We start from the raw sequence: 11,358 nt of genomic DNA, 5'->3' as shown, positions 1-11,358 counted from the left end.
GTTCTTGTTTCCATACATTATGTACGCCTATTGTATCGCTTCTTTCAGATTCTCTCAGGACCTTTCGGGATATAGACTATGCGTAGTATATAGGGTTCTAAAGACGCAGGACCAGCTTTCGTCTTGCTTGTGCATATCTTTCGAACAGTGAGGTCGCTTCTTAACATACTCTTACACCACAGACTTCGACACCCTTGCCCTCAATATGAGCGGGACGACCAAAGTACAGGATCGACAATTCACGGATGAACAAGGCATCGGTATCACTCCAGACGTCGAGGCCCATGTTTTCCACAGCGTGGCTATCTACGCGGATAGCATCGGCATCGTCCGGTTCGAGGTCAGAGTCTGATGGGCGAAGTGGTGCTCTTTCGCCCGAAGCTTGCGACAGGCCCTCGTCATCATCATCATGGTCAGTATATGGCTCGTCTTGGCTGTCAGCTAGATCAGCTAACACTGATAGTATTTGTGTGGTGAGACGGTGGAAATAAGCGATGATAGCAAGCTCAAACCGGGCTTCGCCAGAACCATCAGGGGCACGATTGCTGGCATTGAGAGACCCAAGTGAGTCTGATAATTGTCCAGAGCGAGAACCTGGTCGTGGCATAGTCATAGAGGGTCCAAAATCGGCGAGCAGGGAAGCATCATGAGCTGCCTCGTCTTGCTGTTCCTGACGCAATTGTTCACCAGCGCTGGCCCACCACATGTAACCATTGTAGGCAAAAGCTGCCCATGTCAGGGGTTCGACGACCTTTTCCACTGCGTCGTCTCGTGGGTCACGGACTATATGACTCGACTGGGTAGAAAATCTACGCGCAGAGCGCTCCTCTTCAGGAGACTCTGGGACCGCGCTAGGGACCTGGCTAGCAGCTGCAAGACGGGCAAGGCCGTTCTTTAGAGTGGTAAAACGACGAAGATCTCGCTGGGTCGCCTTGATAGGCTGTCCGCGAGGGCATTCGACCACGGGCCAGACTCGCTCTGTAGCATTAGACGAGTAGTCGGGAGGCAAAGTGACGAGCATATCCCATAGTGTGTCCTTCATAGCGAGAATGCTGTCGGTGGTGCACGCAATCCAACCAGAGCCTGATTCGTCATCTATCGCATCTTCATCATTGCGGGGCCTCTTAGAGGCCTCAAAGTCGTCCATGAGGAAAGGTATATCATGAACACCAATAGAGAAAAGCGGCCTTAGACGCTGCGTTGAAGCTGATCCTGGAAGTATATCTGTGACAGATAGAGGAATATTGGAAAGAACAGAGAGGTTATATACTAGGAATATTAATAAAAAGCTACTAGCTGAAGGGGTATGACATACCAAAATCACAAACTTCATGGACTGGTGCATGACATGATATTAGAATACGCTTCCGCAGTAAAGCAGCGCGATGTATAGGAAAGATGAGCGGACCAAACTTGTCCAGAAGGCTAGTCAAACTCCAGGCAGGGTGATATGGTGAGAGCTTGTTGCCAGGCGGTATTAGAGAGGCACCGTCGGAAGCTGATCGGTTACGGCTGTGGGTTTTGCGGGGGAAAGGTGATGAGTTGAGAGACGGAGAGCTCACGGGGGTCTCTCCCGAGAGTCGACGATTGCCATTTCCAGACTTTTCGCGATTGGCAAGCCAATATTCCTCGAGTATGCTTGTGTTTTTGCGATCCTCGGCCAGTTTCCTGTTCAACACGTCAGCCAAGTCCATTGCGCATGGGGTAGATTGCGTACGCAGCCATCTCCTTCAGTCCTTCAGCATGCCTCCAAGCGCGTCCCAAACGACCATAGCTCAGGGGAACTAGAACTCCGACGGCAAACATTCTCGCGTTTCGTGCCTCCTCCTCATCGCAGGGCATGTTAACAAAGGCACTGAGTCCGGCATGGGCGCTGTCGTGAACGAAGTAGATGAGATCTTCGGAGACTGTGTGTAACCCGGAAGGAAGAGATTTGTATTCGACAAGACCTTCGAGGTCGATACCAGGAGCATTTTGTTTCCAGAGAATTGTATATCCGGCCTTGACGTCGAAGTGGATGAGGAAGAGAGCATCGATAGGAGGACGATCGAGAGGTTGGTTCGAAGGCATGCGGACGGAAAGAGACGGTTGTCCTCGGCGGGAGGAAGCCATGGCGATTGATTATCGAGATGCGCGCATCATATGCCGGCTGGGTGCTTGCAAAGGCGCAGGCAGACTGCGCTTAAATTGAGTTTAAGAGGGGAGAACAGAGCCAAGAGAGGAGATAGGCGAGCCAGCAAGCAAGCAAGTGACAAGCGAATTGAAGCGAGTTTCGAAAGTCGAGCCAGAGATTGTTACGGCTTGGACGGGGCTGTAATAGAGTAGCCGAGGCAGAAATGAGAAGCCAGCGATTGTTGCAATGGGATGAAAGATTCCAAGGAGAACGAAAGAATGAATGGTGATGATAGATCGTGGTGGAGTTGAGTTTGGGTCTGGCTTACAGCGGTTACATTAGGTGCCTACCTACCTGAACTAGCTCGACACCTTAGCTCCAGGTAGCTATCGCAACCCGGGAGAGTATCCGATAGGGCCCACGTGATACAGGCATGACAATGGTGAGTATGTTCAAGTTGATTTGCATCATTATTATAAGATTCTACATTGACAGGATACATAACTGTACTATTATAGAAAGAAAGCGTTTTCTGTAAGTTTCATGTCTCAGACTCAGATGGTACTGTACTACACGGAAGGAAGCCAAGAAGAGTGTGGTTGGACAATCCCGTGATCAAAGCCAAGAGACAGCTATTTTGTGTCTCTATATAATGGATCTATTTTGCATTGCTAGAGTGACCGCTTGAAACCGAGAGGATGTGTTACTTGACCATTAACCGTGGAACAAGTATTCGAATGAACAAGTCTGGTTGTTCGAGGCTGCCACATACTCTATATGGAGCTGACATATTGCTCCATGTAGTTCAATTCTATCAAGTACGGCAGAGGTTCAAACACTTCAGAGCACTTGAAAAGACAACAATAGCTAAAAAGTTGACTCTTGTTAAAGTAGAGATATTGTGAAGACAGTGATGCAACATTGAAATGACTCTAGGTTGACTGAGAGCAACAATCAACTTGTTCTTATACTCGACTGGATCACTCCAATCGGTATAGAACATGGCCTCGGAGTTTCAGGGGACGCGAGGCTCTGAGAGCCCACCAAGTTCATCTTAAAAATTATCATAGTATATGCTCCAACCTATTGAATATTTTTGTCACATAGGATCGGAGTCTTTAGAGGATATCTTACGATATCTAAGATGAACTTTGGTACTTTACGGCATCATCTGAACCTCAATAGTAGATATGCTAGGTGTTATATATGGCAGTGTTCGATACAATACAATTCGAATCAACTGTCAAGGCATAAAGAAGAGAAAAGAAGAGTTCTACAAGGTGTTTTCATTCTATCATTTAATTCTTTGCATGGTGTGAGTTATGGATATACCTATCCCCAACTATTATTGTCCCAACCGGATATAATATACATTAGCACCAAACAAACCGCTGAGTCAGGCAGGATCCATGTCATGTCATCTGTTCCTCATCCTCGGTGCCGATTTTCACAAGCCATAAAAACGAACACCCTGTACCTGCCTGTGACATCACCCAACCAATGACAACCTCCCAATCAAAGACGTTCCCGTCCCGTGTCAACGGCTGTTGTAGAGCATGGAACTAATCAACAACTCAGTTGCTCCTTAGAAGTGAATGTGATCTGACTATGTCTGTACATTAATCCCTCATCCTCTAAGGTATATAGTATACTTTCTTGACTGACTGAATTAGTGACTTATTCAGTGTCTGGTCCAAGACATGGAAAGAGAAAGAAAAAAAAGACCCCGCCATCCATCGCTAGAATTGACACTTTTATTGAACCCACTCAACAAACCAACCCCCGCCAAATCCATACAATCCACCAGATCCATCCAATATCCATATCCATATCCATATCCACATCCATCCATAACCCAGCTGACCTCCTCCTACTTTGTAGTCTTTAACCTATAAACTCTACTTCTCCTCTGCTGGTGTCTCACTTTGTCTCATCACCTGTCTTTCCCCCCCTCCCTCCTCCTCAACCAAAGACAGCAGAATCTGTCGGTCGCCCATCATGTCCATCTCCAATATCCTCCTCTACTTCCTCCTCGGCTACGCCGCCCTCACAATCTTCTTCTACGCCATGTCCCTCGTCGTTCCAAAAGCCGCCTTCGCCGCCCGCGGTCTCGCTTCCTACATTTCCCTCCTCGCCGTCGCAGCCTACGGAGTCCTCGCCTCCATCTTCCTCACCATCGTCGGGAAGCAGCAGATCGCGCAATGGGCTGTCGGCCGCTGTTTTCACCACGTTATGCGCTACACCACTGGCGTTGAGTTCGTCGTTGAGGACCCCGATAATGTCCTCGGTACTACGCGCCCGGCTATCTTTATCGGAAACCACCAGACAGAACTCGATGTTCTCATGCTCGGAATCGTGTTTCCCAAGTACTGCAGTGTTACTGCTAAGGCTTCGCTGAAGAAGGTGCCTTTCCTCGGCTGGTTCATGTCGTTGAGCGGTTCCATTTTCATCGATCGCAAGAACAGCAAGGATGCCCGCGAGGCTATGAAGGGCGCTGCTAGTGAGATTCAGTCCAAGCGACAGAGTGTCTACATGTTCCCCGAGGGTACTCGAAGTTACGCCAAGGAGCCCATGCTGTTGCCTTTCAAGAAGGGTGCTTTCCACCTTGCTGTCCAGGCCGGTGTGCCCATTGTGCCCTGCGTTGTCGCAAACTATAGCCATATCATGCACCCCAAGACTCTCACCTTCAAATCTGGAAAGATCCCCGTCAAGGGTGCGTATAACTACTCTGTTCACCTGTCCAAATATCTAACTGTATGTAGTTCTCAAGCCGATTCCCACCAAGAACTTGACCGCCGCCGACGTTGACGAGCTTACCCGTACAACGCCTCCACCCCACGACACAAGCGCGAACTCATGCTCAACGAACTCATCACTCTCACAGCAAAGGCCCGCGGCCAGCCCATGGCTGTGCCCACTTCACTTGACTCAACAACTGGCAAGAGCTCAGCCGTCGACACAAATGGCTCGGCGCATTAAGCGCACCTTATCAAACAAAAAGAAATTATTGAGGGGGAGGAGGAGGAGGAGGAGGAGGGAGAAGACTGGGTAGGATAGGGATAAGGAGTTTGCCATACGGGGAGTCACGTCGGATGCAAAGACTTGAGGCAGCCTTTTGATACCCCCATAGACGCATGCATGAGGCGGCTTGTGCTCGTTAGGTTTACGGGCTTGAGCTCAGCCCAACTGTTTTTGTTTAACTGTTTCTGCTTTTCGTTACTGGAGCTTGCTTGCTGGCGGATTTGCGCTTGTTTGTTTTACCTAGGTTCATAAGGCGGGCTCACAAGATGTTTTCAGAATTTAGTCGCATGACGGAATGAATAGACGTATATACATTACATATGCGGATGTCGATCACTCCCTCCTAGTGTTACGGGAACTCACATGCATACAGATCTGTATGTAACTTGCACACTTTTCGTGTTTCATTCGGTATCGTCTATCATCATCTACACGCCAAAACCGGAGGATCAGAAACGAGATTCAACGCCAGGCCCGACCTGCCTTATATCTCGCCATGCTCCGAGACCGACCAATTACAAGGAAATATCGCTGCACTAAAAACCACACATGAAATCGATGAAGCCCAGCTTTTGTATATAGCAAATGCGCCGACAAGCTTACTCTCTAAGCGCCTGCAGTGCTTGCGTCAGTGATACGACCCTCAGACTTCGGCCCCGTCTCGGTGTTCCCATAGCAGCCGAGCTAGTATGTGTTGCTGTAGGGCTCAAGTCATCTCGCCAGAAACGGAAGACACGCTTCAGATCCCGAGGAATACCTTCCAATACGACTGTTGAGATGGGTACAAAAGGACGGTCCTCCATGCCCGCGGCAAGGATGGCATATTCTTGAGCAAAGTCGAGAGCGTTGCGGAAAGACGAGTATTGCGACTGAGCACGGGCGCCAACAATGATGTACATCTCAAAAAATGCGTCAAGAACATATATGTGCTCGGGAGAGAGGTCATGCTGGTTGAAGGGAGCGATCTCAAAAACCTGGTGCTTATTAGTACGTTGACAGCTTGAGCCAATGTGAATCAACATACCTGTTGCCGTGTGTCTGCATCCGAGCAGAAGAGTCTGCTGCAGTACTTGGCATAGTTGGGCTTGAGTCTCCAATGATCAGCCGAGTGAGGCTTAGATCCGCTTTCAAAAAGTTTCCAAAAAGACTCAGACTCATCGCCATCGTCGGCCTCGATTAATTCTCCAGTGAGTGTAAGCTCAATTGCGATGAGCTTCGCCGCACTCAGCTCTGTTACATCGCATCCTCGCCCCTTCCAGATATAGGCCTTACCCTGACTGGTGAGAATATAGACGAATCCTGCGCAGAGACTCGATGGGCTGAAATCACACTCATCGAAAGCGACCTGGCCCTGATAGCGCCGGCCGCAGAGCATGTTGGGTGCCAGTGAGTCGTACTTGTTGCTTGAGCCGCGTCTAATCAGGACAACTCCACCAAGAGCTTGCAAGAACTCCGTTGTCTCCTTGCCTTGCTGCATCTTGACAAGCTTACCGCCCAATGCCTTGGCTTCCTTCTGGACGAAAAGAAGAGCATCGTCAGCAGCCGACTCAGGAACCTGGTCACCAACCCAGAAATAGATCTCCAGGCGCTTCCAGCCAGCCTCATTTGTGAAGCTGTGGGGAGCAATGTACATCTCTCGCTCAAACAACGTGCGCTCGTTGTGAGCCGAAACAGGTGTCTTCTTGCCCTCTGCAGATATTTGGAACACCTGGAAGCTGAGACTCTGGATCTTCAGGGGGCCCGTTGGTGGTCGGTTTGCAAGAAGCTCTGCAGCATCTACCTTGTACTCAGACCTTGAAGGCTTTGGCCCAAAGAAGTCTGTCAATAGACTAGCAACATCGCTGCCCTGGCTGGGGGTCTTTGGTGGTGCGGTTGAAGCTGTTTGCTGAGGCTTGGGGGTCTGCGGGGCTTGAGGAGTCTGGGGTTCCTTAGTAGGGGGTGTTGGCAAGGGACGGGTAGCCGCTCGAGATGGAGTCTTGTTGATTTGTAGAGGAGAAGATCGTCCGGGGTCAGGAAGGGGGCGAGGAGAAGCTCTTGGTGGTGTCTGTACTCCTGAGGCCTCTGTTCTGTCCCACGAGGGCTTCGCTGCCAGAGGTGGGGGTTGAGCAGCACCGCCAAACATGGCCCTCGCATTCTTTACAGAGACAACGGGGTCACTATCAACCTTTGTTGGGGATGAGGGCTCAGGCTCAGGCAGTGGCCTTTGGAACATCTTAACAGGAGACCGAGAGCCTGTTCGCTGATGCGTCAGACGGATTGGCTCCTTGGCAGGTTCTGACGTGCTGTTTGATGATGGGCGGTCCATGAATCGAGACATGCGGTTGTTGTCAAGTTTCTTAGGTGAGCCAGGCTGTGAAGCGGCGTCACCAGTCTTCTGGATCCTTAGTGGTGAGGGATAATCACTTGGGAGGAATTCACTCTTGGGAGTCTGTCTGGAAGAGAACGAGGATGCTTGCTCATCACGAGTCTGGAATCGTCGCGGTTCATCATCTTGAGGCTTGATAGGCGTGGGTTTTGTGGGTGTAGGCTTTCCTCGTATGGCAGCCTTGGCAGCAACTTCTTGTTGAATTGAAAGGGGGGCAGTAGTTGATTCCTCCACCTTCTGGGGAGGTGTCTGTTCTGCTGGCTTCTCCTTGGCAAGTTCAACGGGTTTCGGTGTAGCAGGCTTGGGCTTTTCTTGGCCAGGTTTTGGTTCAGCTGCTGATGCTGCAGAGGCGGCTTTAGGGGCAGCTGAAGTCGGGGCCTTTCTTCTGGGGCCTCGTGCTCGACCCTTAGTCATATGTGTCAGCTGCGGGCCCGGAGCAGAAGGTTCTGTAACTGTTTCGGTGGAAGCTCCCTTTGAATCAGACTCGTCCGAGGACTTTCCCCCGTTGGCAGCCATGGGTGGCGGTCCTCGTGCAAGCATACCGGCGAGGGCTGGGTTGAACCGTCCAGCGAGCTTACCTCCTACACGTCCTTGTAGTCTAGCAGGTGAGCTCGTTTCTTTGTGCAGGCCTGGCAAGGCCCGCGGTTCCTCCGGCTTCGCGCTAGATTCGGTAACTACTCGCTTTAGACCCTCGTCAGCGGGTTCTGGGGCGGATTCAGGAGCGGGCTTGGGCGAAGAAGGGGTCTGGCTGGGTATCCTCTTCGGGCCTGGTGTCGGCTTGGGCGAACTTGGCTTACTCGGTGTGGGTGGTGACTTTAGTTCAGCCATGGACTTTCTCTTCGCCATCTCAGCCCTTCTGGCAAGGCCCTCTGGCAGTGGCGAATCGTTCGTGGGAGTATTGCTCCTTGAGATGCCCTTACCCTCGACCTGAGCTTTCTTAAAGTCATCCTTCTTCTTCAGAATAGCCTCCTTGAATTCATCCACTCTCTCCGACTTCTTTGGACCACCTGTCTGGCTGAGGGAAGCTTTGCCCTTAAGAATGTTATCTTTCAGCTCATCAGGAGCCACATAGTTCTGTGTCTTGGTTCTGCGAAGAGTGCCGAAGACGTTCTTGAATTCAGGTTCTTGGGTCTTTGGCGCTTCTGACCCTGTTGGCCGATGCCTCAATGAGCTGCGGAAATCCTTCTTTGGGGGTGTCTCAGGCTTAGGTTTGGGCACAGGCGCAAATGGTTTTACTTCTCTGGGGCTTATGACCGGCTCATCCTTGGCAGGTCCCGATGCCTTCTTCTCCTCTTCGGTGAGTTCAGGGTCCGGGACTGGCTCAGGATCAGTAACATGTTCGGCTTCAACCTTGGCAGCCTTATCCTCAGTTGGAGTTCCAGGCTCGAGCTTAGGGGCACTCTTAGAAATACTCAAACCGGCACCGTGGTTGTAGGGTCGGTTACCACCGGGGGGAGGAGAGTAGATACCGCCAAGGCCAGTGGTGTTGATCTTTGTAGCGGTTCCCATAGGCGTAGACCTCATAAGTCCTCCGATACTAACTTGGTGCTTATGAGAAATAGACCCTGGGCGAGGCCGTGTTGTTCCTTCAGCGCCGGGAACACCTCCCTTGTTCTTGTTCAGCTCTGCCATCCAAGCTGGCTGCGATGAACTCGACTTGTGGTGAGTCTTAGGTGACTCAGGTGGCTTATTCAAAGCACTCTCAAGCCAACTTGACTTTGTAGGACTCCACCTTCGAGGATCCATAGTCTTGGAAGGGCTGGTAGGAATTGGTGCTCCCTCCATGGCAGTCTCAATTGTAGGGGCTTTTGGTGTAACCTCGTTATCAGACTCTCCATGGCGAGATGTTGGCCGGCTCGAGTTTGGCGTTGTTGATTCAGGTCGCCCCTTGCTCTGGGGTCGCGCATTTGCAGATAGACCGCCGCCTTGGTTCGACTGGATCGAATTGGCGCGGTTCAGACCAGGAGGGCTCGTAACGCTCCATCGCTTAACACTATCCGACCTCTTCATCATGGCACTCTGAACAAATCCGCCCATACCCTTGGTGGGCGAGTTGGATCGCGAGTTGGATCGAGTAGGAGATACACGCCCTGACATGCTTCCGAAGCGGTCTCCCACAGACTTATCCTCACCGGCGTCAAAGGCTGGAGGATTCAGCGTTGGAGGACTTGCCAAACTCATCTTAGTAGGAGTAGCAGGTTCCTTAGCAGGCTCCTTGACGGGCTCCTCAGCCGGTGGGCTTGGTTTTGGTTGTTCAGTTGTCATGCCTGGTAATTGCGCCTTGACAGAAGCCATGTCCAAACGATCAGTATCCTCGACTTGGTTCTTTCGGTAAGCAGCTGAGTTAGCCCCACGGTCAGCTGTTTGACGAAACCATGAAGGGTCTTTGGATCCGAGGGCATGAGCAATCTGGTCCTTCGAGAAAGTCTGCTCAGTGGCTGAAGCTGGAGCTGGGGAAGACTCCTGCGACCCAATGAACGACCGCTGGGTCGCATTTTGGGTTGCGAGCATGCTCAACGGGCGGGCAGAGCCGCTGCGGGAGTTAGGTCGCCGCTGCCATGATAATGTAGAGTAACGGGCGGGTGTAGTCGCGGGCTTGGTATCGACATCAACAGGAGACTCATTCTCCTTGGTCGGAGAGGAGCTGACATCCATTGGAGCTTCGGGCTTTGCTTCAGGCTCAGATGATGGCGAGGCGGCGTCGTCCTTGGACAAACCGGGGGAGTCGAGCCTCAATGCCTCGGATAGGTGAACGCTACGACGACTCGAACGTGGTGAGGGAGTGTTTGCAGGGGAGGACTTTTGTGGTGAGATTGATCGTGCACGTTCTGTCATTGGTGACTGTGGTTAGCAAGAGGACACCATCGGTGATTATGTGATTTCAGCATCAATGCATCCCAAAGCCAAGACAAAACCATGAGTAAGCCAGTAAAATAAGAATACAACAACGGAAAGTAAACAACGGGTGTACGACGGAGGATGTTGCCCTGGAAATTGAAAGAGGGAACGCCAACAATGCAAGCAACAAAGCCTCTCGGGCGGGAGTCAAGCTGCAAGCAACACTAGACGCCCAAGCTCTCTCTTTTTTCTCTGTTTTTTTGTTCTTTTCTCACCTTCACGACGAGCTTGTCTTTCTCGCTTGGCAGCCAAATATTCTTCAAGCTCACGAGCTCTCGTTTCGTCTTCTTCGATCTGTTGACCACGCAGGCGCTCGACCTGCTCGAGAAATTGGGAGACTTCGTCGGACATGGCTCTGGGGCCTTTGGGACATGACACGGAAGGGGGTGGATGTTTTAGAAGAAAGACGGCGCGGCGTGGGCCCTTGGCTTTTTTGGATAGCACAGTAAGCGCGAGCAGGAAAATACACAATGCAATCCTACGCACAAGGTTGCAGCAGGTGTTATAGACTGTTTCTGCTATCTCCCAAGAGCCTAACGTAGCCTTGAGATGTGGTGCTGATGGGAGGTTGATAATGGGTCACTCGACTGGGATGGGATCATGTCTGTTAGCTGCAGTGGAAATTTCACATGGCGCTTCTGCGACCTTATTGGTTCATGACCGTCCCCAGGTGTGTCTGTCTCTAAAACCCGCTATGAGAGGGGGCCGCTGTAGCGCCCATGCAACCCGAAGTCTCAGGGGCAATCGCTCCCGCTCGCTAGGGAGGGACTGCTTGACAGATAGATTCCGGCCCAAATGCGGCCATCAACGGACGGGATTGTCTTTAATCTTGGTGCATATCAGAGCTCGATCTCATGCAAATTATGCATGAACCTCGTCTCATTACTTGCATGATGCAGAATCGGAACGATGAAGATTCAATTGATATCATAGGCAACCTAGCTCAGCCTCACTCAACTCA

At 51.2% G+C, this 11,358-nt stretch overlaps 3 protein-coding genes across 3 annotated transcripts; 1 reads left to right on the top strand and 2 right to left on the bottom strand.

Moving 5' to 3' along the window:
* Positions 1-33: 33 nt before the first annotated feature.
* FOBCDRAFT_19977 (uncharacterized protein) lies at positions 34-2,179 on the bottom strand. Its single transcript, XM_031175591.3, has 3 exons — positions 1,718-2,179; positions 1,316-1,668; positions 34-1,269 (listed from the first exon to the last, which is right to left on the bottom strand). The coding sequence occupies exons 1-3, from the start codon at positions 2,110-2,112 to the stop codon at positions 161-163; spliced, it is 1,857 nt and encodes a 618-aa protein (XP_031046724.1). The 5' UTR covers positions 2,113-2,179; the 3' UTR covers positions 34-160.
* Positions 2,180-3,886: 1,707 nt separating this feature from the next.
* FOBCDRAFT_216984 (uncharacterized protein) lies at positions 3,887-5,485 on the top strand. Its single transcript, XM_059609471.1, has 3 exons — positions 3,887-4,826; positions 4,876-4,939; positions 4,960-5,485. Exons 1-3 carry the CDS (start codon positions 4,112-4,114, stop codon positions 5,090-5,092), a joined length of 912 nt encoding a protein of 303 aa, XP_059464388.1. The 5' UTR covers positions 3,887-4,111; the 3' UTR covers positions 5,093-5,485.
* Positions 5,486-10,971, bottom strand: FOBCDRAFT_178280 (uncharacterized protein). The gene is made up of 3 exons (XM_031175588.3): positions 10,613-10,971; positions 6,159-10,327; positions 5,486-6,108 (listed from the first exon to the last, which is right to left on the bottom strand). The coding sequence occupies exons 1-3, from the start codon at positions 10,746-10,748 to the stop codon at positions 5,734-5,736; spliced, it is 4,680 nt and encodes a 1,559-aa protein (XP_031046721.2). The 5' UTR covers positions 10,749-10,971; the 3' UTR covers positions 5,486-5,733.
* Positions 10,972-11,358: the final 387 nt, after the last annotated feature.

This window comes from Fusarium oxysporum, chromosome III (genome assembly GCF_013085055.1).
Source record: "Fusarium oxysporum Fo47 chromosome III, complete sequence".
Lineage (NCBI taxonomy): Eukaryota > Fungi > Ascomycota > Sordariomycetes > Hypocreales > Nectriaceae > Fusarium > Fusarium oxysporum.
Note: the sequence above shows the minus strand (reverse complement) of the source record. Positions and strands in the feature narration are given on the sequence as shown.